At 37.8% G+C, this 26,236-nt stretch overlaps 1 protein-coding gene across 5 annotated transcripts in view; it reads right to left on the reverse strand.

The window, feature by feature from the left end:
- The window catches only part of LOC136343400 (5-hydroxytryptamine receptor-like), a 172,724-nt gene that overhangs the window by 4,847 nt on the left and 141,641 nt on the right, over window positions 1-26,236 (reverse strand). For 4 of the 5 annotated variants that reach the window (XM_066290102.1, XM_066290100.1, XM_066290103.1 and 1 more), the window contains 7 exons: window positions 20,431-20,542; window positions 20,146-20,367; window positions 16,941-17,074; window positions 5,246-5,355; window positions 4,842-5,195; window positions 4,602-4,791; window positions 4,398-4,553 (listed from right to left, as the gene is read on the reverse strand). In XM_066290102.1, coding sequence (XP_066146199.1) covers window positions 4,398-4,553; window positions 4,602-4,791; window positions 4,842-5,195; window positions 5,246-5,355; window positions 16,941-17,074; window positions 20,146-20,367; window positions 20,431-20,530 — 1,266 coding nt within the window. In that variant the 5' untranslated portion in view covers window positions 20,531-20,542. The remainder of the gene's footprint in view (window positions 1-4,397; window positions 4,554-4,601; window positions 4,792-4,841; window positions 5,196-5,245; window positions 5,356-16,940; window positions 17,075-20,145; window positions 20,368-20,430; window positions 20,543-26,236) is intronic. The other variant, XM_066290104.1, reaches the window with a different exon arrangement.

The raw sequence follows: 26,236 nt of genomic DNA on the forward strand, positions 1-26,236 counted from the left end.
GCCACACGAAAGTTTCCCAAAGTTTACTCGAAATAGTTTACATCCGCGAATTAAGCCGGAAGTTTACTTGTAGCAAGTTTAAGATATATTGCAGGTATTGTGTTGCCAGGGTTTATGGATTGGTTACATCTAACTAAGAAGCGGTGCTTAACAAGTTTTCAGGGAGCACGGTTAATGACGTTGGTTTAAGACGTTGATTACCTTATAAATTTGATTTCTAGAGGGCCTCTTTTATTGCTTCTGGAGCTGCTAAAATTTTACGTCGCGAATGTTAAGATCGAAAATGTAGAGTTAAAAGGATGTAAAAGAGCTTTCGACTTTTAAAAAAGCGCGATTAGGTAATTAATAATGTCAGGTACCCCAAAAGGTCCTGTCGTTTTTTGTCATGGGGAAAGTATGAAGCAAAGGAATACTTTAAATACGCCCCCGAGCATAAAATTAGGGTCACTTGAAAAATTCCTCAAAGCTTGTACAAACAAATTCAGAGGAGTGCCTTTTCAGCTTAGGAGTGCTTCCCTTCGAAATCTAAAACGATATTAAAGAGTAATCACATATTTCAACGAAAAAGGCAGTCTCGCACCAAAATTCCCGATATGCGTTATCAGCATTTTTTTATTCCGTGTCTTTATCTGCATGTTGCAAATTCTGCGGCTGCTTTCATTATCGTTGTCATTTTGTCCTTTCGCTCGAACGTCCTCAAGTCCTATCGTGGCGGCACGAATAACGGCCACTATAGAAGATGTTCGCGGACAGCGCGACACTGTAAGGAACTAAAGAGCAAGTTTATCTACAAAATGTAAAATATAAAATGCAAATAACAGTGTGCAACGAGTGCTCCAGTGGCATGAAGAGACTGAGCCCAAGGCCCGCATCGGAACCAGGAAGGGCCTCAGCGGCTAGAAATGACCGTTTTCGCGTTTTTATTACTTTGAGGAACTGAACGTCTACGGCAGTTACCCTTCGAACTCACCTCTAAGAAGTGAGAAATGTAAACGTAAGCGAGAGGACCGTTAGGAGGTGACTGGATCATCCTCTCGAACTGGAGCTGCAGAGCCTCTGCTTTCACGTAAATATCGAATTGTGAGGTTGAGTTTTGCCCGAGAACACTAGAATTCTTATGCGCGGAAAGAAGCGATTCTGATGCGTCCCAACAACACAAAAACACCGAAAGTGCCAACTTAACTATTTATTACCGTTACACGTTCTTTCTCCGGATTGACCTCGGACACTTGTACTTGTTAGCCGTTGCCCCAATAAAAGCTCCTTGCGGACCACGAATGACTCAAGTTTTAATGAGAAACTACACGAAGCGCCCCTTATGTGGTGAAAAGGAAATTGTCTTAACTTCAATTGTTAACCAATAAAACTAACTTCGTCTTACAAGCCCTCGCGTATTTTTATTCGCTGATTGCGGGTAGCGATAGCACTACAGGGGGTACGAACAAAAAGGGATGTTGCGTAATTGATGCACCCCCCTTGAAACCGGCGAACCGCAAAAAAGAGCAATCAAGCAGGCAAATTGGGGAGAATGCAGTTGACATGATTACACTTCGGATTATGTGCGCTTATTGCGAATCTGTATCTGTATTCTGTGACAGATTAGGTCTATTGTCTTAGCCCATTAATTTCCAAGAGTTGAAATCAAAAGCAAATGTAACGTATTATCCTACATTGTGAAGAAACGCACAGACGCATAGATAAATTCATAGAAAAAAATAATATAAAAATTGCACAAAATCAGAAATTGTAGGATGAAAGTTAGCATATACAGGGTGTACATAACTACGTGTCCAAACTTTAAGGGGCGATTCTCTGGGTGATTTTGAATCGACAAATTTATGTTAACATAGGCCTGGTAATGCTTCGTTTGCAAGGCAAAGGTTGTCAAACTATTTTTTTTTAATCATTACGTATTAAAAAATCCTAAATAACATGATGACGTTAACTAACATCACGTCGAAACTTGGCGACAGCTTTTACCGCAGTACAAAGGACTCTTTTCAGCTAAAAATTGTTCGTCTTGTTTTGCTAGTGGCCTGCACGGGGGCGACACCGAAAATTGAAGAAAAATTAAACAAGCAAAAAGTTTTATTAAAATTTCACTTAAACAAACTGCATTCAATTTGTTTCAGTAAAAAAAAAAACATTTAACAATAGGTAACACGAAACTTACAACACTTGCTGGAAATGTCCTCCTTCAACTTCAATACAAGCATTAGCTCGTCACGACATCGTCCGCCGAACATGTTGAAATACCTTCGGAGAATATCTTATCTGATTACATGAATCCCGCATCCGTTGGATTAATTCTTCTTCAGTGTTGACCAGAGTTCTATAAGCGAAGGAGTTTAAATGCCTCCAAAGGAAAAAATCTAACGGACTTAAATCCGGTGACCTGTGTGGCCATGACGGTAGACCGATGCAGTTTTCTTCAGTACCATCTAGGAATTGACATGATTTCATTGTTAAAGAGTTCGCGGCATTTGGAATTCTCTGCTGCAATAGTAATGGATCAGCAGGAAGTGGTTCGACACAGGCTGATTGCTTGAGTCGACCCCATAAAAAGAAGTCCAATGTCGAAAGGTCTGGGAATCTTGGCGGCCACTTGATCGGTCCACTACGAGCAATCCAATTTTAGTTAATAAAGCAAAAAACAGGACTGACGACGTTTGATCATTCGTGTCAAAGCCTCGTTTTGTTTTTGTTGGAACATGTTCAAAACTGTTTGAAGAAATTCGGAGGGAGGGTCGTAAGATGTGCTAATAAGGGTGGTGGTTACATCGAATAAATAAGTATCAAAATTGATATTCATCATTTGTTATAATGTTAACGAAATGTTTTTTCCGAAAAAAACTTATACTCCTGAAATTTGGTATGAAGATGTATTGTTGCATTGTAAACAACTTGTTTCGGTCGAATTTTTTCTATATTGAAAAATAAAGACGCTTTATTCATGATGATTTCTACAAATTGTTTATGAAACACCCTGTATAATACGGAGCCAACTCATTTTTCGGATACCATAGTTTTACAACGGGCAAGACTCGACCTCCAAACTTTATTCAAGAATTCAAAAATTTTCGGCCATTTGTAACGGGACGCAGTGTGTTTATGTAGGACAATCTATGCGGAGAAGAATGGAGGGTTGTACTTCAGCAAAGGGAGGGCATTTCCAACACTTGCTATAAATGAGGTAATTTATTTTTAAGAAAGTGAAAAACTTATCCAAATAAGCAAAAATGTCAGGAGTAGCAACGGTCACAGCTCGCAGCAAGTTTTTTAGTTAATCATTTTGATAATACTACTCTTTCGTTTAATAACGAATTTCCTGCAAACGGTTAGTTGTATTAAGTATAAACGCAAGATCGAATTTTCTTATATTTTTATGGTCTATTAGATGGTAATCAAATTTACAGTTTCCTGGTGGAAAAATAAGATGTGGACTCTACAAAGTGTAGACCCCTTTTCAACCTTTCTAAAATTAGATTTGCATAATGTTTGAAGCAAAAAATGAGTAGAGCACCTAAAAAAATAAGAACCTGTAAATTTTCATGAAATTTCAACGCTGAGTCCACAATTTGGCATAAATGATATTGTTCGACCAATTTTCGATGATTCCAGTCTGCGAAGGGGTGCGTTTTGGGACACAGGCTTATGAGGAAAAATAATATTATTTTGAACTAAAAAATGCTCTCAAAATATTTTCACTCAATTTCGAATCACCCTGTATTTACAAGTCAATCAATAATTTGAAGATATTTTTTTAGGCTTGAAATGTCCCAATGGTGAAGGCGCCATTTTGGTCACAATTCACGTTTACCCAAAGTACATAATGTAATGATAAAATAATAAAATATCTTTACTATGTCTAGAATAAATACGAGGAACCGTTTTTTAAAAAAAAAAAAAACAGTCACATCGCTGAACTAAAAAAAATCCTTTTTGCAAACGTTGCGGTTACGTAACGTTGGGTATTAATGGGTTATGCACTTCTGTTACGATAAATGAGCTTTTGTAGCAACGTTAAGGTTATGATTCGGTTGATATTGGGGTTTGGATCGATAAGGAAAACAGCACCACTTTTAGGCAAATATGCATTAACTGTTGGGAAATTTATTGCATTCACTTCATTTATAGATATTCCATTACGGACGTATTATACGTAGCGGAATTCCTCCTTGGGGAAATTCGACAAAATCATAAATACAAAGGGCGATTTTATATGCAAAACCTTCATACGCTTTTATTACTCGCAATGTAGATATACCCATATTTGACTTTATTGTTGTCTCATGGTAAGCCAAGACGAGGGAAAGGGAAACTTTCTCAGGTTAGAGCAGCTTAGCATTACCTTTGACCATGGCTGTTAAGATGTAAAAAGTCAATTTGAAACTTACCTTGCTGCTTTCAGTGGGATCGCTACTATGAGTCAAAGAATCATTATTAGCCGCAATCGAGCTCTTTTCTGGAGACACGTTATTGGACACTACTTGATTTTGGTGACGATAATCCCCTGTCGGAGGTCGAGATATTGTGAATGCCGTCGTTTCTTCCTGTAAATGATTAGTATTATTCAGTACAGACCTGACTCCGTTCATTACCTCTTGATCATTGCTGCTGGTCGCCTCATCATGCTCCTCCAGAATCTCCATCGTAGTAGTTGACTGACCCTCCATCATCACCAAGGAATTCACTAGGGCTTCAGCTGCTGGATTTTTACCCGACGATTTCTTCATCCTCAGGAAGCGCCGCTTCCCCAAGAAAGTGCTACTTAACCTTAAATATACAGTTCTGCATTTACTCGGTAAATCTCGACGGCTCACTCAGAGAGGAAAACTCACCTACTGTTGTTATTAGTTTTTTCCACTTGATGCACGAAATTGTGCTGCTTCATTTCCCGCCTCCTCCTCAGCCTGTTCCTGGCCGCTTGAAATATCTTCCAATACAGGGCGAATATCACAAACAAAGGAACATAGAATGTTGAACTTGTAGCGAATATCTGGTACTTAACGTCCTGGCTAACTAAACATTGACGCTTAACTTCTATCCGATGCAAGTATTCTGGATCTTTAAACTGGGGTATTTGGGGCGCTAGAGAAACCACCAGAGCTATCACCCACACTATGACTATCATCAGGCCTATTCGGTTGCTGTTTCGGGTGTGAATGTAGTCAACGTTTGTCACTGCCCAGTATCTGGAGTATTTATAGTTTTGAAAGTGCTTGCTAGGGCGTTTCGTCCTTACCTGTCCAGGGCTATTGCTACTAAATGTAAAATAGATGCTGTACAACACAGAACGTCTATGGAAGTCCACATATCGCACAATTCTGGACCCATTATCCAATTATTGCTTATCTGGCGAAATAAAATTAAGGTTGTATGTAACAGTAAGGTGCTATTTATTCAAATATCCTGGATAAGTATCTAGAACCGGTAAACTATCATAGACAGTAGGACGATTTCCCTGACATATGAATGTTGCATTGTATTTCCACTTATTGGGGAATGAAAATTCAACAGTTGCTACTTGTAGACTTCAGAAAACGAATCCCGATGTACGTATTCATGAGAAATCGCCCTAGTTCTCCACCCAGCAATAATGAAAAACACTGGCGTCTTCATAGGGCTTTGTTGCAAACTGATATTTATGAACCGCCACATGTTTCGAATCGCTTATATGAAAATAGTATATTGTTAGAAATGCTGAACACATAACACATCCTTATGTGTTACTTCCTCCCTACAAAATCCTTCTTTTGCGGAAAGAAAATATTGTTTCTCAGCACATTTCATAACTGGTGATGGGACTGTTTTGCGTCTATAACAACACTCGAACGTCATGGAAAGCTGAACATATTGACAATTCTTGTCAGGACTAGTTTATCGCGTTGTTTTTAAATTCCTGAAATTCCTCATAGACGATGGTTGCCTGGTAATAGATTCAGAACGCAACGATCATTTCATTAAAAGTGAAACTATAACTCTAGGCAGAACCGTGGTTGTAAGGAAGGGCCGGCTAAAGACACCCAAATGGGACCACAAGAAGAAGTTAAATTTCAACCCAAACCTTGCCCACCGTTGATACGAGGATAGTCCCGGAAGTACCCAACCTAACACTTAAACAAAATGAAAAATATTACATAATTTCTCAACATAGTCTTCTTTGATATTGACACACTTGTCTCAGCGAATCTCGGACTACGATACTTCATTATTGACAAAGCTTTTTCTATCTAGCCATAGAAAATAATCTAAGAGAACAAAATCTGGCGAATACGGTGAATAAGGAAAAAGCTCGAAATCAAGTTGTGCAGATGAAACAGAGGGGGAGGACGAGAAAGAAGAAGAGGAAGAACAGGAGGGAGAAAAAGAAGAGGGAAAGGAAGACCAGGACTAACTTCTGTACACGTCTTAGTTTGTTGAGCAAGGCCTATTTGTTGTTATTTGCTACGTTTTAAGTACGAAAATGTCCTCTCTTTCCAAAGGCCAATGTGGAGAAAATATTGTTCCAGGAATCGTTCTCTGAATTATACGGGAAGTATGGGCGATAAGGCCGACGAATGCTGGCCTCGCTGTTTAATTCAACACCTCGGGGATATTAGGTATCGAGCTGACGGAGGAAGGCTAAACGTCATTAAGGAAATGGACTTTTAAAACAGGAGCATTTGATGGGATAGGTTTTATAAATTTTGGGGTAGTTGCTTGTCAACTGCTTTCATAAAACGCCGGTGATCACTGTAAGTCATAGGCGACTGTTAAGATAAAATTTCTCCCGTCTATCCTTGAAGTTCAGAAGAGAAATCAATAATTTCCTGCCTGCACAACATTTATCGTCAACCTAGATCGGAATAATGCCGACCGTGACTTTCAGCTCAAATCGGCACAAATAATCTCGGATTTGCATAAAAATGTCCGCAGTTGGATAATGAAATGTGAAGGCTTTTCTTCTTTGCCTTCTCACATTAACAGATTGAACTAGGTGATAGGAGGATGCAATATGAAAATATCGATATTGATCCAACACTGGGATTGATTTTAGAAGTGCATTTAAAAATGCAATCGAGGAAATTCTGAACGGGCAAAAGAATCGGTTGGTGCCGTATCTTCCATTAATCATCTCAAAAAAAAAAAAAAAAAAAAAAAAAAGTGAAAATTTCAATTCTCAGCAACATAAATCCACAAACGAAACCAACTTTTCAGTTCTGAAAACAACTTATAAGTTGGAATCATATTTTTTAATCTAAAAAGAGCGGATGAAAATGGGAAAAACAATGCTACATCCAGTTTCGTCAGATCATTGAGCCAAATCCACACGCAGTTCCCGTTAAAATGTTTGGAATACACAAATGCGGTTTTCGGAGAATTCTGCGATTTCATAACAGTAAAATTTTGTATTTATATTCCTAATGAGGTTTCATTCGACTCGTCAATTTATGGGCCCGCTCGCAGAAGCGCACTCGCTCGACCGTTAACTCGTTCGTCTCAGAAAACCTTGCGCTCCGTATCGCTCCTCCATGAATAACCATTATTTTATGCGGATTCTATATTATAGGTGGGGTAAGTAAATAATTGCCTCTGCAACGTCCAGATGGTAAAATGACGTGAAACCGCACAAGAGAGCTTTCTCTATGTGATGTGCGGCACACGGCCATGATGGTAGTAGGCTGCATCTAGGGATATTTCCAATCACTCGATTCTCCTTGGGGAAACTTAAAACAGGAATTTAAGTATCGGCACGATTGATTTAATTTATTTGATTTAACTTAGGCGAATAATTCCTCGTTTCGCCTTATTAGCAAACATTTTGCTCCAGCGGTATTTTACTCAGTTCGAAAACATTAAGCCGGAGTGCCTGCAAAGGAATTGTAATAGTTTATTTGTCGCCGGAACTTTCTGGTTTTGTTCCTTTTCTTTTGAACCGCTATTTCGCAAATAAAATTCAACATCACCCCGCTTACAGCCGACAAACGGAAAAAGTAAAAGAAACTAACCGCCGACTTGTTAACGAAAACTTAACTCCCGGTGAAAAGTTTGGAAAAATAAAGTTTAAATGCTCTAAGCTCTAATTGGCGGAGAAAAGCTTTTATATTTTCCGCTTGGGTTAAATTCGGCGTTAATTATCGCATCGGAGGAAAGTTCTCTGGTTTTTGAAATTCCAAACAGCACCGTCCATTAATTTAATATAATAAGAACCGCCCTCTAATGTGTTGATGAATATTCTTTCTGAAATTTATTTGAATTTTTTCTTCGCTCGTTTTTCACATAGACAGGGGAGCACGGAGAAACTTACGTCAATGCAAATGTAAAACGATAAAACAATTCTAAATCTAATCGGAACGAGCCCGTTCTTCTTTCAAACTAAGTTACTACTTCAGGTTTAGAGTATTTTCTCGAGAACGCTTTCTTGAATGAGGCTTTTCCTACGAGAATATTTAGTATGTTTAATCACCTTCGATGTGAGCTTCAACTCGAAACTTATAGTTATTAAAACATCGACCAAAGCAAGTGCGTACCCCCTACCGTTGGAATATGAAATATTGCTCACGAGTCGCAGGGGAACGCGACAATCGTGCGAGTTATACCGGGCGTCATTGAGACCCCATGTCCCATCCACTTCGCGTTAAGCTCGTTGGGTATGGCAAAAATACCTTTTTTTAACATTCGACAGGACCACAAAAGTTAATAGAAATTATCGATAATCTTAGATTTAAGAAGCGATACCGACAGGCATTTTTCCCAGAAACATTATCTGTTCGTTTCAAAACTTTTCAGAACATTTCCGACCGTGTTAACAAGCACTGCGTTAGAGGCGTAATTATATTCTATCCAATGGAATTTCGAGGATTTGAGAATTTGAGCAATTTTAGGATTCCACCTTGCAATAGCGAAACGTACGTACTAACATGCAGGGTGTCCATTTAATAATCTCTCGGACCTCCATGAGTTTATTTATGATTTCATAAAAAAATCAATTATGATGATGCGTATGAGGTTGACGAAGTTGAATTTTAAAGTTAACGACATGCCGACAAGGTGTCCCGAAAAAGCGGGACGACATAAGGTGTCATTTTTTTTTAATGGGACCAACTGAATGTTTTTCTTCGATAGGATCCCCTCTTGGGCCTATGCCGGTTCTTACACGTTTTTTACCCTGGGATGCAGTAACTCGAAGCTATAACTTTTTAAAGAATTTTAAATATTTGCAGTGTCTCGTAAAAAAATTATAAACTTCTAACTTAATTGGTATATTAATTTTTTTTATGGAGCACTGTGAATGTCTAAATTTCCTCTTGAAAAGTCATGGCTTCTCGGGGCAAAAAAAATTTACGAACTAGCCCAGGCTCAAGAAAGGATTTCATCACGTAAAAAAAGAACTATTGCAGGCAGTCCCATTTAAAAAATTATACTTTATGACTTTTTATTATATTTTTTATTATATTATTTATTATATAAATTACGCTTTTTATGACCTTTAATAAATATCCGTCAAAAGTGAATTGCATTTTTCCTAAGACACGTGTACCTCTTATTTCACCGTCGGTCTTTTTTTGATCATTAAACGAATGTCCACTTTTTGTGTTCGTTTAGTGAGGACTACGTGATAGTAAACATAACGAAAATAAGACAACTTAACGTTGCAAATCATTAAAAAATCATATTTTTATGCGAACATCAAACCGAAATTGCAAAAATAATTAAATAATCGAGATGCGCTATACGAAACGAAATCCGTCGTTACCGAAGGAGTAGTGGCAGTCAGAATTTACGATGGTCTGGTCGGAAACGTTTGACTACGACTAGAGAAGACTGTTGATACGCGTTTTTTTTTTTTTATAGAAGAAAAATATCTTCTTAGCATTCTGCAAGCTTCTTAAAGGAAGTTAGAACATGAGTTTCGGCACGAACGGCGAGAAGAAGACTGGGAGCAGCCGGATTGAAAGGTTTTAAAGCCAGGAAGAAGCATTGGTTATCTCAGAGTTAATAAAGAAGACCTACTAAGATGGGACTTAGAACACCGTAGGTTTACAGAAGAAGATTGGTCCAACGTTATATGATCCGACAAATCTAATTTTCAAAATAAAATTTGAATGATTGTTTTTTAATATTGTTGATAAACTTAAAAACATTTAATTAAAGCAAATTTTTTAACGTTATTTTGATAGTGACCCTCTTTTCAACATTTAGTTTATATAAAGCTTTATGGAATCACATTTCCGAGGCGGAGAATAGGGGAGGCATACAAACCTGACTCTATAGTACCTACGGTAAAACGCGGAGGTGGGTGCCAGTATTATGGTCTGTATGGCAACCAGTGGAGCAGGTGAAATCGCTGTTTGCGATGGGCGAATGGACAGTGAAAAGTACATAAACGTGTTAAAATCATCACTACGTTCGTCCTTCTTTATTTTGTTTGGCGACATTAACTTTGAAGATGTGACATTTCAACAAGACTCTGTCCCATGGGCACAAATCAAGGTGTTCAATGCATTGGTTTCGAGCAAATCGGATTGAGCCATTAAAATTGCCTTCACACTCCCCAGACTTGAACCCTATTAAGCATTTGTGGGGCATTTTAAAAAATAATGTTCGAAACCGTCTAATAACCTTAAAACAAAATATTCAAAAATATATAGAGGAAGAATGGAGTAAAATATCCATTGACATATGCAAACAAGTAATAGAGTCTATGCCGAGAAGAATTCGGGCAGTTACAGCTGCGAAGGGTGCACCCACTATATATATTAATTTTATATCTTTATTTTGAAATATATTTATCCCCAAAAGATTCAGGATTGCCACTAATTTTGAAATTCACCTTCCTCGGCGTCGTATAAATCCTCATAAGTGATTTTCTATGAAATAAAACTCACACTTACAAATAAATTTATAGGAGTCCGAGGGGCTGTTAACCAGACATAGTGTGTTTTGGTAAGCTGATTTTTATTCCAAAGTAGAGTTGGTGGTTTGCTGTAAAATGACGTCAAAATTAAGCATATAAAAATGGCGAAGGCATATACAGGGCTGCCCGCAGGTAATTGGCCAAACTTGCTGTCATTCAATTAAAAAAACGTTATGGTTTAGCTAGAGTTGCCTCACGTGAGAGATGATGGTTTTCGATGTACATGGTGTCAGAGTTTAATTCTTTTAAGCCTTTCCTCCAGCTTCGACAATTCTTGATGCTAACTTATATCTCAGACCATTTTTGAAGACAACATTAACTTGAGTAACGTTTGCTAAAAGTAAATTAGCTATTTTTTAGCAAATGCTTTCAGGTATTAAACCCAGCTTTTCTCGTTTCCCACCTTAAAACTTATAAGAAAGGATTAAATTCTAAAAAAGTCAGACCGTAAAATTCCGTTTTTAATTAAGAATGTATCTGTGGGCCTATGATGACATGGGTTTTGTACCGTATTTTTTGCTATGAAACACTCTCTTGTATAATAATTTCTGCACACCTTCTGGTCTCTTTGCCTCACTAATGATGGAGGAGGAAATATATTTTTTCTATGAATGCGGTTAGCCTTCAACCTACGTGGAATCCTTGGTGAGGGAGCAAACTCTGTTCAACTGAGGCATTAATATGTGGAAAGAGCTCATCTAGGAGGTGAAAATACAAACAATGAAACGAGGAACGCAAATACTCGGTCGATCTCGATAAGAAACGCAAACAAAATTATGTTATTCTTTTTAGGTTCTGAGATACAGATTAACTTTATTACCTATCTGGGGATTTAATACGAGTTGCTAAAGAAAGATACTGCAGACTGTATATTCTAGACTCTTGATTTCACCGGAATATACATATTTTAATAGGATTTCAAAAAGAGGTGTTGGGGATGGAAGAATAATGGAAAATTGAAGAGAGCATTCGAAAAGGTTGCGAATAGCTAGAGCTGGGCAAGACGTTATCGTAAAATCTCATATTTATAGCTTCCATTCAAAATGTCCAAGTGAATGAGGACTCGGGTGACGTAACTAAAACTCTGAAGTTAGTATAATTTTGGGTATAAATAAACTGGGAAGGATTGGAAGTGCGAAATTATGCAGGCTATGGCACTCGCTCCCTGGTGTTTCCATGGCTTCTGGTACACTGTTACGATACGAATTTAACTAAATGATGGAAATTACTGGAAAATACGCGTTATCTTGTCTCTTTTAATTGAATTTTTTATTAAGGAAAAGTGCCAATAACCTTAACTGAAACTCATTATTGGATCGGAAATTTAGGCTGATTGAAAAGCATCTATTGTGGAGACTATTTATTTACTTTATGTAAATGATGAGCTTGTTTATGTTCACATTGTCTTGAAATTTAAACTTCAATATTACGGTAAAGACAGAGGTTTTCTTCGTCATTCGAATTTTGGTTGTTAGAGTAAAAAACAGGAAAAAAGTTTGCAATGACGTAAGAACGATCGTCATTTAGCCTCGCAGTAGTGTCCGAACAATAATTAGAAACAATGAAAATTCAGGTAACATTCTTGCACTGAATAAAGCGAGTTCAGCGCACCCAAGGTTATCAAAGGATAGAGATGTTGGAATCGTTGAAAAAAAAAATATTTTAACTGAAATATTTTTTATCTAAAAAATTGTTTATGTTGAAGACAATTTGGAGTTTTTGCGTTCGATCGTTATTTTTTCAACGTTTAAAGTGAAATACGAATAGAATATCTACCTGGGAAGTAAAGATTCAAACTAATTTTTTTAAGATGTGAGTTTCGTGTGCCTTTTTTAAAGGAAATGGTAGTTCCAATTTTATTATATATCTATTCCTCCCCCCTATTGATTAACCTGTCATTTGATATACTTCAAAGGGAACCTTTCCATTTGAAAATAAAGAGTCAACACAGGCCATTGGGTGAAGGTAAAAAATGTTCATGCTGAAAATAATGCATCAAATGCCTTTTATATGAATTAAAATTATACGTTTTTAACCCTTGTTTTAAATATTAGGTTTATGAAAGTTATAAACGTGTTGCAGTACTTTTTACAAGCGCCCTACATACATTTGTATATACAAACATTTATACATTTATACTTTTGTGAGGTAGAATTTCTTTATTTCTATTTTTGTTTCGCACCGAGATTTTAATAAATATAATAATTTTTTTGTTATCTTTATGGGTGAAATTACTAGAACACTATTAGTCTTATAAAATAATTAAGCGAAGAATAAGTTTAGTATCTAATTAGTTACAAGAAATTTCCTGGGCGTATGTGGATTTTTGCGATTTACTGTAAGTTAAAATTACAAGGTGTTCTTTATTAGCTGACATTACTAACCTGAACTAAAGCAATAATATGTAAATTGGATATAAAAATATATTAAAATCCCAATAAGGCAAGCGAAGATGTCACGTCTAAGCAAAATGAGACATTTCTTGCACCCCATTTCATTATTTCCTTGGGGGCTCCAAGGAAAATAAAGTCTTTACAGCAAAACCAGAAAATATTGATGGATCACAGTGAAGCATAATTGCAGATAAACATGTCGTTTGCAATCGAGTTCTTCGTAATAAAAAAACATTCTCCCCCTCTTAAGTTCAAGCAATCATTTATTCCCTCTAAATGAGACACTAAATGAAACCGTGAAGTTGAAATAATTTCATTACCGTTCTTCCATTATGCCACACAATTTTCTCATTTAAATTTCGAATTTCGCCCCAAAAGCCTCTACTTCCCATCACGAAAATGTGCTCAGCGGGAAATGAATTTTTTCAAGTCTAAGCCAAGCTTATCACCGAAGTTAACGTAGACTTAGGTAAATTATTGCAATTACTTGTAGTTTGGGAACAAATTGCGTTCCGTAAATAACCACCACTTACCGCACGTAACTTTGACAAGTAAATAATTAAGTGGACAAATCAATTTCTCGCATGCACGGGATTATGGTAATTCTGGGGGTAAGTTCAATGAAAATATCCATTAAAGTCCGCAGGGCGTAAATAATAATGCCGTAGAAAATTATCAGAATGATTTCGCATTCAAGGCTCGATGAAATATTGTTTGAAGAACGACCTAGGGAGGAACGATGTTTAATCAAAAGATTAATGGAACAAAGTTTGGAGACAACGTTTTTAAATTAAGTCATTATTTAGAGCAACAATCTTTTTTCATCGATATATTTTAAATAGATTATCTTAGTTAAGTATAATTGTTTAAAGCTCTCACTTAATCCGTCGGGTGCTCTTTAAGGGATATATTAAAATTTGCTAATTTTAGAAAATTCATTAAAAAAGAGGAAAATTTTACTGGAAAGCTTTTCCAGGCTTCTCTGCGGCTTTTTCAAGTATCCTGAATCATGGACGTGACTTACTTAACTGCGTCCTCTACCCAATCTCACAATTTAATATCCTTAAGAAAGGTGGCTGTAATGAAAAATATGAGAGACCCTTTAACCCCAGTAGCACTAGCAACGCCATGAGCCCTTCTAGCATTCATGCGAAAAACTATCAATAAGGACCGAAAGTCATGGGCTTCCAAAACTTGCCTTCAGATTACTAAATCAATCATGGGAAAATATATTGAGCCTGTAAGACGAGAAGGACCTCTCGAGAAAAAATTAATGGCCTTTCAGAGGGGAAAGTTTAGAGTTACGACCCAGCTCATAAAAACGGAACGGGGCTGTGCCACAGGTATTGTCATGAAGGCCAAATTGCCAGTTCCTATTTTCCCTAAATCTAGGGAGAAACCAACGGCAGGCATACGGCGAGGATGTTGTAGAATGTAGCAAAACAAGCTCAAGCCATTGTTCAGGATAGTTCAACCTCAAAGTTGATCAAGTAGAAACTACTGCAGAGAAGGGTATAAGCAGAAAACGAAATTAAAAATATGAAAGCACTTACTACAACATTTTATTGCGTGAAAAATTTAAATACATATTAATAGTAAGTTTGACAAACAGGGCATAGGGGCACATGACACGTGCACTTGGCAAGGGGAAAGTGCACATATCACGTGCACTTTCCCCTTGTCAAATGGATATCTTTACAACCCGAGGGATGTGATTTCGCTATTTTTTGCTGCCTAATGGGAAGAAACCAATTTAACACCTTAATAGTGCTGGCAACATTCGCGACATCCACGTTGCCAAATTAAGTGAAATAAATCACCAGAAACGGCTGCGTCGCGATCGCTCAAGTGATGCTTGAAGGCTTTGGTTTCTTAGCATGGAGGATCCTCAGAGATAGTAATTTGCATACCAAGGGAGGAACGGGCCACTTTACTCCCGCGAGTAATTTGAAGCGCGAAGCGGAGACAGGCTAATCCTAGTTCCAAGCAGCGTTGCCAGTGTTATCGACATCCATGTTGCCAAATTCATTCGAAAACCAACCCGATCACAACCAGTCAATAAATCTCAAATCAATGAATTTCGCCCCGTAAAACGCGAAATTCTCGGGACATAATCTATGACCCGTTGAATGTTGCAGTTTAGCATCATTGGGCCATAATCGCTGTAGAATGGAGGAGGGGAATAAATTTTAAATTCACCTTGAACCTTTATTAATCGTCCGTTAAATCAAACAGCTTCCTAATGAAAGATCATCATCTCAACGGCGCGATCTTTATTTTAAGAGAACCTACTTTACTCCTTAAGCTTAATGATAAAAGTTTGAAAAAGAAGACTCAGTTTACGCAAATTTAACTCCCAAGAGATACATCTTTTGAATTGCCGGTACACTACAGTTCGTTTAAGTTCTAATTAAACTCTCACAATGCCTGCTAATGACTACGGGGACAGCTGAGCTGCGGTAGATGGCTAATTTTTTCGCAGTTTCACCGAACCCGAAGTTTTCACTTTTTTCAGTGGAAACTTTAGGACACCGAGAGTGTGACGCCTTAATACGACGGATTATCCTAAACTACAGTAGGACCTAATTAGGGCCCTCGGTAAGGTTAAGGGCGCACTATAGAGTTCAAGGATTCAAAGCTAATTGAGACAAATTTGCTGCAAAGAATAATTGCAGAGGTAATAGTCCTGAAATATAATGGGCTTAATGGCTTACCCGATAGTAAATCATACCTGGCAAGGGTTAGATAGTAATCAGAGCCCTGTAGCGTTTTAATTGCATTCCACTCTTGTGCCAACGGCATATACGAAATACTCAGTTACCCAATTAAAGGAACACGAAACGCAAAACTCCATAGAAAAAACGGCAATTAAATACACTCTTAAGCAACGGAATAAAAGGAGGAAAGTTTCAACTTTCGCTAACACCAGCAATTAATTTACGGCTAAATAGGAGTTCATTAGAGCACTCTTTGTACTTAATTAAACATTACAATTTCAACAACTAATAGTCATTAAATTGCCCGAAGGCAACGCGACAGCTCGGTCCTCTGAAAGGGACAATTAAAGGCAACAACCGACATTTAATTAATATTAATTGTTGATTTAAACCCGGCTAAACAAATAAATATTGGCTCGGGAACGAATTCGTTCGGTGAGAGTTTTTAACGAAAGCAAAAAACCGGGAAAACAATAAATGACAGAAAATTTAATACGAGTTAAATTGGTAAAAGTTGAGGCCTCGGTCGCATTGAGAAATTCGACTCTCATAATCCAAAAGGATTCAATTTTCGAATCCAGGCCTGGATATTAAATTCCGCTTAGCGGTTTCCAAGCGCAAGTATTGTTGTTTCTAATGGACTACAGTCGGGGGTCCAATAAAACAGACCCTCTCCAACCGCACGAAAACTGGATTGGGTAATCTAGTTATCGGACCCTGGGTGGGAAACCAGAACGCCATTAAAAATTCAAAATTAGTTTTGCGTCCAGTTATGGGAGCGTGGTAATAAATTAGTTACCCGGGTAAATTAATAGACCCTAGCAAAAACGTAAATTTGGAGCACACGTAACCTACATTCGCACGACACCTGTGGATTACTGAGCGTAATAATGTTCACACTCGGTAATGAGGTTTCGATTAATTACTCACCACATAAACTGCTCCTAAAGGCATCACCAGGCAAGCCACCATTAGATCGGCCATCGCTAAGGAGACTATTAGGTAGTTGGCAACGTTTTGTAGATTTCGTTCAAGGACAATTGCAGCTATAACGAAGACATTTCCTGCAAAAAAAAAACAAAAAAAAATTAAATTAAAAAAAAAAAACTGGACAGTGAACGGAGGCAAAGGGTGAAACGTTAACCGCCAGTTGCTTTCCGACGTCGGGTTGGTTAGAGAGACGTCGTGAGGAATGACAATTTTTTTCTTCATTTCTCAGGGATTCAGACGGTTTTGCATATTCGCAAACCGTTTACTTTAGTTCTGTAATTTCATTCCCTGCAGAAATTGAATGTTCTCCTCCAGATGGTTTTCCCAGGTTAGTCCTCCGTCTTTATAATACAGTTTCAAAGGATCTTCGCTCCAGGCACCATTAATGAAGATTATTGAAAACCTCCCGGAGCACTGCACTATGAAATGTGAATTTTCAAGTTCGTGATTCCAAATTGGGTATAATGTTTTTTTACCTCCACATGAAACATTCCTCCCTTTGAGATATTTATTCCGTTCAGCATGCTTATTCAGACCGTGTCCTAAAGCGAGATTAAAGCCAATTTAATGGCTGAAATGTTTCTTGTAACATGCTATTAGGCTCTAAGTAAATATATCAAATGTTGCTGAGAGCGCACTTCCGAATTGATTTTTAGGGCAATTTCGTTGCAAAGATTAATGCCAGATCATGATTTTGTAAATTTATAGGGAACATGAATAAAATTAGGCCAAACGTGGGGTATCTTTAACGAATTTTCACGTCATATTTTATAAAATTTATTGCACACTTTAACGAGAGATAGAGCGAATTGATGAGTTTAGAGCGATTATATTAGGGACTCCCAATCGTCGCGTCATAAAGAATATTCGTGCGGAAAACAGCTCGGATTCTATCCATGTGTAGGCTTAATAATATAGCAATAAGTCAGCTTTTTACGACCTCGTTTTAGGGGAAGTTTTCCTTATTGGAGCCTGGCGAATATATCTTTACAAACTCGTAGATTGTTAACCTTCAGAGTTACCATTGGGGGTACCGGGAAAATAACTTCCTTTTAAGGAAATCTGCGGGAGATTTTTACTACAAGGCCAGGCAAGCCCTCGTACTAATATCAACATTTTCCTTGATATACTGCATTTTGTTCTGGCAAGAGAATATTTTTTATTTGCAGTCATTCTCCGTCGACTGATTATTTTGCACAAACAGGGCTCTATCAATAGAGAAAATTGATCATCCAATTTCATATGACCCATTGTATAACTTTAATAGCCAAACTCTCGTTCCCTTTGTCCGATTGTGTGTTAAAAATGGCCCAATATACTTTATCTTTGTTATGTATCACCCCTTTCGAAAAAGGCGTAGCATCGGCAGCTTTAAAATAAACCGAATCCCTTAGAAGAGGTCCAGACGTTGTGGTGTATTTAAAAGCAGGGACCTTAAATATTTTACGTGTCCCGAATGAAAGAGCCCTTCGGGGAAATTGAGTTACAGGCAATACAACGTAGAATTTCAAATTAAGTCCTTCAAAGTAAAGTTGCTTTCGAGGAATGATAACCCGGGTATAATTCAATCTTTTTCGAATTAAATCCAGCAAAAGCACAAGCTCTGTTAACCCACGTGCCATTTAGCCCTCAGCTCAAAAAAAAAAAGTAAAAAAATTCAGAACCGTATTTAGTCGGGTTTTAACGATTGATGCAATTATTCACGAGGTACAAAAGTTGCCTTTTATGGAACTTTGAATGCCGCACGGGCCTCTTAAGGGTCCGTCGATTATTTATGATGTGGAGAGGGACCTTAAGGGCTGCGAACACCAGGATAAGAAATCAGGAAATAACTTCCGCTTAATTGAATTGATGTAAACTATTGTGGGTTTAGTTGGTAAAACGTATTACCCCGAGTGTTCTTCCGTATTCTATCCGAGGCTTTCCTGGATTTAAGATAAGTGTTTTGAAAATTGGTTAGTAGCACTTGGTTTATTTGTAGTCGGACTCTTTCCGCTTTTTTCCAGCCCTCCAATACACTTTTTGAAGTTTCTCTCTTAGAAATTTCACTGTTCACTATTCCAGTTTAATGAAGATCTGGTTTGCCTGTCCAGTTTCAAAGTGCGGCCGTATAATTTGCATCTGAGTAACGTGATAACTGCCTAAAGGAGACGCCCAAAAGAATTTAAAAGCTTTTCACATTTAAAAACCTTTTGTATTCAGATCCAAATTGAACATTACGCTGGAGACTAACCTGGACAAACCTTTTTTTTTTTCAAAATGTAGTTTGGGACATCTCAAGAATTTGTGGACTATTTTATTGAAAAGTTGTAGCAGATTTCATGTTATTTACGCAATTTTGAGAGCTGAGGTCGGTTTGGTCCAATCAACCGATTTACGCATTTGAAATATTTCCAAAATTTTAGAATTTGTATCTAACTTTCTATCTTTGCCAGTTTCAAAGCTCTCTTACTATCACTCCTCCTCCTCCTCCTCCTCCTCCTCATCCTCCTCCTCCTCCTCCTCCTCCTCTTCCTTCTCCTCCCCCTCCTCCTTCTCCTCCTCCTTCTCCTCCTCTTCCTCCTTTCTTGTTTAGGTGTAAACTAAACAACACGCCTTCTGACAGAGTCGTTAATTTCATTAGCGTTTGTATTTTATTCTGTAATAATACGTTCTCAGACCAGGACGCCAGTTTCAATAAACGAAATCCTTTCCACCATGGCATTTTTAATCCAATTCTGCATGCGTTCCAAAGAGTACTTCATATTCTTTGACATTGGAGGAAGGAATTCTCAAATTCCTTCATTTTCTTTGTGTTTGCGTGTCTGGGAATTTTTCAGGTACAAAATTAGGAGAAATATATTTAATTTACCCAAAAAAGTCGTTTGAGAAAAGTTTGATTTTTGTGCGTAAAAGCCCAAATCAGCTCGTAAAGCATCTCATCTGAAACGCCTAAATATGTTTCGTTTTTCCAGAGGTCTCGGGTTAAACGGATAAATCTTTCTACATCTCTATCTAAACAATTGCGAAACAATTTTAAGAACAGTCCATGCATCGAACTATCCCTATACAAAGAGCTCAATCTCGTTTCGTAGCTCATCACCTGAAGCCTCGTTTAATTTCACGAAATGGTATCAGCCAGACATAAGGCGTCAAATACACTTACCAATAACAGTAACGAGAATCATCAGACCAAGAACAATGGATAAGGCCCCCATGAGTATGACGTCAGCAAGGGGCTCGGATGGAATCAATAAGGTGTCGTTTGACGTGGCATTCTCTCTCGTGTCGTTGATAAAACAAATAGAGTTGGTGCAATTGAGGTGGTAATCTGCGTCGTCAAACAGCGAAGAATTTGAAACTGATGATGGAAGATATTCGTAGAGAACTGTCGGGAGAAAAAGTATGAGCGATTAGTCTCAAACTGGGGTCAAAAGGTAGCTTGTTTTACCTTGTGAAGGTGCGGTATAGACGTTGCAAGGGAGGATCAGGAGGGTTGAAAGTCCGACCATGCAGCCCCACATCTTTCTTTTCTTTCGAGCTGCCTCCATGGAGAGTGCTGCCTGCAAGGAAAAATGTTTTTTAACAATTAAATATCATTAAATGGCAAAGCCGCTTATTGTGATAAAACTGACTTGTGTATGATATACGAGGATAATCCTAGAAGTACCCGGCCCAACATTTAAAGAAAAAATAAGATTGAAAAATATTATACAATTTCTTAACATAGTGTCCATTGAGATTAACACACTTTTTTCACCGATGTTCTATGGTATCTATACCCTGCGCATATTAAGAAGCTCCGAACCTTTCAGAATGAGTTTGGAAACAAAAAATAATCTAAAGGAGCTAAATCTGGCAAATGCGGTGGAACGGAAGTTCGAAATCAAGTTGATTGATTTTGGTCTTTGAGTGGACGGAAGTGTGGACTGGTGTGCTAAGAGCTTTCAAATGAAAGTGTTGAGTCTGTATCGATGACCAATTTTTTCCATGTTCGCAAAATTTCTAAAAATTGTCACTATAAACGACTCCAGAAGAAACGCAAATCAACGCAACACCCTCAATCTTTAGTCATAAGCTTTTTCACGTTAAGTCTTTGTAATTAAGGCAAATTTTCAACACAAAAATCGCCATCTATGGATAGGTCAGGCCGGGTACTTCTGAAACTATCCTCGTACTTAAAACGGTGCGCAGGTTAGTTCTTGTAGCTTCACATAGTTTTTTTATTTTTGCTCTAAATTGGCATTTACGTCATAAATGATTGGAAAACCAACGTAAATTTTTATAATGAATTTTCATGTTCTCGTTGCCAAACAGATGCGCCTTTTCATTGTGAAATTACTTTTGGGCGTAAGCATCAAATACTAATCCCATTTTACTGGTGTTTGTTAAGTGAAAATTTTGCTTCCCACTCCTGTTCCTGAAACTAGTAAATAACAATTTGATAAAAGTTCCTCTTTTACTGTTTTCCTCTCTGCAGCATAAAAGAAAAATTGCACGAAACGCTTTTCAAAACTATAATTGAAAATTTGATGTATATGTAGTTTACGCCGTTTTCGTTTTTCTGAAGAATTTTAAATGCTATCAAAGAAATTAATTTAAACTTACGAGAAACTGAATCCAATCACCCATTACGGCTTTTTGAAACACTGTTATGAAGGAAGTAATATTTCATTGACAGCAACAGAAAACAACTTTCCCGAACGAGAGTTTCATTCGAAAGTTTTCCTCTTAGAATATTTTCCTGAATGCGCCACTGCTTCTTATATATATAGGATGCTATGTTTTTTTTGTCATAACTTTACGGTCAGTTTTCTTCGGAATGCCCTGTAGAAGTCCTGATGCCCAAAGTGGATTCCTTCAATTATTTTGCTTTTTAGCCTCGTGCACTATTTTCGTATATTTCACCGCAGAATTCGTTAAAATATTTACGGATGCAAATTACGAATCCGGGTTAGCATCTGAAGCAATTCGCAATATTTAATCAAATTACTTAAAAAAATCTAAATGAAAACAAAATTATAAAATCCTTTTAAAATATCCTTAATTTGTAATCGGAATTCACGTGAGGTGCTCCGGAAAGGGTACAAAGCATAACATAATACATGACCCGAAAAGCGCAACGCCTTGTATGTAGCTGTCGACGCTTTTGACATTTTGTCGTAGAGCGCGGTGAAGAAAATAGGTGTGTGAAATTTCAAAAATTTAACTCAAGGCATATGTGGGAAAAACGCAAAATGTGAAACTTTGCCACCCTGTATATCGAAAGTCCTGCGTGTTTGACCATGTTGGACCTGGTCTGGTGGAATGTGCTAAAGTATACTGCAAAATACTATCGCTCCCCGAGATATTTTTATAATAATTCGTTACTATCTGCATATCAAATTATGTCCAGCTTGTGCCTCTGCCTCAATTTTATGACCTTCCTCTAGTTCTAGGGGAGTGCTTTAAGAGAGTCGCTGTCTCCGATAATGTGGGCCCCCGCATAGGCTTTTGATTATCCCGAAAGATCCTCGTGTATTTTGGTGGCAAGCAACTCGCGATAAAAATGTTAATATAAAGAAAACGGCAATTCGATCTTATAATTCACGAAAAATCAGCACTTCGTCAGCAACGTCTTGGCGACCTTGCATTATAACCAGTCATCGGCTTGGTTACAATGCAATATTTCCTGAATTCTGCAGCTTAATACTGTTTAAGGACGCAGTCAAAAGAGTTGCAATACTATCCAATCAAAATAAAGTATTAAAGTCTCAAGGCACGGCATTATTGTCATCAGCAATGCTCGAGACATCAAAAGGCTCCTCTTTCACTGGCAAACTAACGACCAAAGGGCCGGATCATTGAAGCAAAAGTTCTTTTTTGTTTTGCAAAATATGATCCGCAAATATCTTTCGCCATACAGAATGCAGTGGCCTTAATCGGACCTTACCGAATTTATGCAAAGTGAGGCTAAATTTTCAATCATTTTAAAGCTGGTTGCAAAATCGCCAACCGAATGAGAACTATTTTGTATTAGAAAAGGCCTTTGAAACTCCACTTGATCCGAGTGTCGGCGATTCGGGGCTGAAATTAAAGTTTTTCAGACGCTCTACTCGCACCACTGATAAATAGGGCTCAGTTAGCGGCAGTCCGATTTCACTTTTTCTCCTATTTTCTGCAAAAATAAATGAGGAAAGCGTTTCGTTTTATGCTTTGCCTTCGTTAAACTGAGCCTGTGAAGCTTTAATTATATTCATAGAGAAACGGTGCCCGCCGATAAATCCCTAACGCGCAGTGGCAAGGAACTCAAGTCAGACTATGATCAGAAGATATCTCATAGACTTCAAGTCTTGAGTCAAAAGGCCAAGTCAACACACTTGACCCAGTTGCCCCAACAAATTGGGGAAAGGGGAGCCCTCTTTAATTTATCCACACACTTCGATGCACCTGAACTAAACATCACTGGGCATACTCAGGGTATTCGCAGCGGTCAAGCGCTGCAGCACTTAAAGCTCGAATTCACCCATTTCTCCAGTAAATTTCTTAAGAAAAGAGCAGTTAAGGGATGCTCAACGTCGACAAATTATGGAGGTGAACTTGCCAAAACCGCCGGGATAATGTGTTGTCTGAGCATACAGGGATAATCCCAGGAGTGCACATAACAATTGAAGGAAAAAACGAATTGAAAATATTACATTATATTTCACCATAATTTTCTTTGAGACTGCCACACTTTCCCGGCGATGTTCTATGATTTCTGTAACCTGCTCATATTAAAAACCTCCGAATCTTTCGGAATAAGTTTGGAAATTGAAAAAATCTAAAGGAGCTAAATCTGGCAAATACGGTGGACGAGAATAAAATTCGAAATCAAGTTGATTGATTTTGGCCGTTGAGTTGACAGAAGTGTGGACTGGTGTGCTGTCTTGATGAGACAAGATTTTCTTTTCGCCAAATGCGAGAGCTTTTTCCTAGTTTCTATGCTCAAACACTGTAACAAATTTATACAATATTCTTTGCTTATTGTTCTTTCTTTAGGGCGATAGTCAATAAAAATTAAAAATAAAATTAAACCGATACCATCACCTTTCTTCAATATGGAACGGCTTTCGCCGTGTTTGGGGCCGGCTCTCCCCTTTTAGTCCATTGTTTTGATTGCTCTTTCGCCTCAGGTGTGAAATGATGGATCCGTGTTTCATCCATAGTTATGAATCGACGCGGAAAGTTGGCTCTATTGCCGTGAGAGTTTGCCAAATACTCGGTTGAAATGTTCCCACGGCGCTGTTTTTGGTCAATTGTGAGTAATCCTGGCAAACACTTTGCACACAGCTTTCTCATGTCCAACTGTTCGGTTAAAGTTCGATATACAGTACTTTTTGAAATGCCCGTCATGTCTGCTACCTCACGCGCATTTTAACCAACGGTTATCCAGTAGATTTTTATGGATTTTCATCACAATTTTTGGAGTGGTCAGATCTGGAGTGTCGTTGGGTCGATTACTGCGAAGTTTCTCTTGGTTGCTCGTACCGCCTTTAAATTATGCCATCTAATATTTTACAATTGTTAACGAAAGGTCAGTTCTCCCCAGGGTAGAATCTAACTAACCTGAACTAAGGTCTTTCAAATAAAAGTACTGAATCACCCTCAAATTTTAGACTTAAGACTTTTAAGGTTATGTCTTTGTAGCGTAAGCAAATTTCTAACAGAAAGATCGCAATTTATATGTGAGGTCGGGCACTTCTGAGACTGCCCTCGTAGCAGCATCGACTTCTGAGTTATGCAAAAACAGAATACCCTTTAATACACCACAAAACGAAAACCGAGGCGATCCGTCCATCATTAGGTCGACTCTTCAAGGTGTGCGGAGATTCTCCAACTCTGACCTAGAACATTGTGACTTACAGCGATCTGCAAAGTTTTATGACCAACGCTTGATAGCAAAATTAGACACGTTGGGCCTTGAAAAAATGTCTTTTGTGTCTGTTTCCTTGTATCGTTTTGATCCGCTTGAGTCATCGTTTGTCTAGCAAATTCCATAACACTCAAGTGAGACCTCTTGACGCAAGCACCCATTTTATGTATATTTATGTACACCACCTCAAGAACTTTTACTTTCTTAATTTGCAAAAGGGCAAATTCTATTCAAATATGCTGGATATGGCGACAGTTTTTGCAAACAAAGATTATCTGGCCTTGTCGAAGTTTAAGGCGGAACTTCTAAACTGTAGTCCCTTCGGAACATTGTTCCAGAGAGTCTGTTCCATAATTCATGCGTTTGTCTGAAATTTAATGCCATCCCTCGAAGCCCTTTTTCTTTCATGAAGAGTGACGTATTTTTTGGTATCGCGCGCAATAATTAAAGTTAAAGAAAAATTTTCACTTCTTAAGCTTTAATTAACTGTCATTGGAAGTTTTTTGAACATTATTCATCGTTAATTACGTAAAGCTCATCAGTATATTTTAAATTGTTTTTTCTGTCTGACTTTCGAAATAGATTGGACTGTGTCCCATTAATCCGGACACTTAATTAGCATTGGTGGACACACAATGAGATGCAATCCATTAGCATTCATTCATTGAATATTGCCGCTCTCTCAGAGGTTATTGCAATTAATAATTAACAGTTGTTCCTCTATTCACGCTTGTAGTTCAAAATTTGAATATTAATTATTCGCGGTTTTTAGTTAGGCTTCCTCATTGAGCTTATAGGTCACTCGGAGCGATTTCCGATTTCAGAAATCAATCTCTACCATTTTCGACGATTTCCAGTTCGGATTAACTCTGAGTAATCTGGATTAACGAATTTTGCCTCCTGGATCACTCATATCACCTTTCATTCATTATACAGGGTGATTCAAAATTGAGCGGTAACATTTTAAGAATTTTTCAAATTACAACGAGACAGTTTTTTCCTATAAATCTTCAGAGCTGGAGTCATCGAAAAATTTGCCAAAAAATCAATTATATCAAACTGTGACCACAGCTACCGATCAAATTATAAGAACATTCGCAGGCCTTTATTTTCTTAGAAGCTCTATTTATTTGTTGCTTTAAAAATGAAGTAAACCCAATTTCAGGAGGGTTAAACTGAGACTACACTTTGCATAGGCCACTTTTGATGTTTCGACCAAGAAACTCCAAATTTGACTATCATCATCTAATAGGCCATGCAAAAAATTCAAATTTTGATATCTTGAGTTTTTTTTGATACAATAAGAAAATCGTTATTGAACGAAATTGAATAACAGACTTTGATGAGCTGTCGCGACTTCGGA

The sequence above is a fragment of the Euwallacea fornicatus genome, chromosome 14 (assembly GCF_040115645.1).
Source record: "Euwallacea fornicatus isolate EFF26 chromosome 14, ASM4011564v1, whole genome shotgun sequence".
NCBI classification, from domain to species: domain Eukaryota; kingdom Metazoa; phylum Arthropoda; class Insecta; order Coleoptera; family Curculionidae; genus Euwallacea; species Euwallacea fornicatus.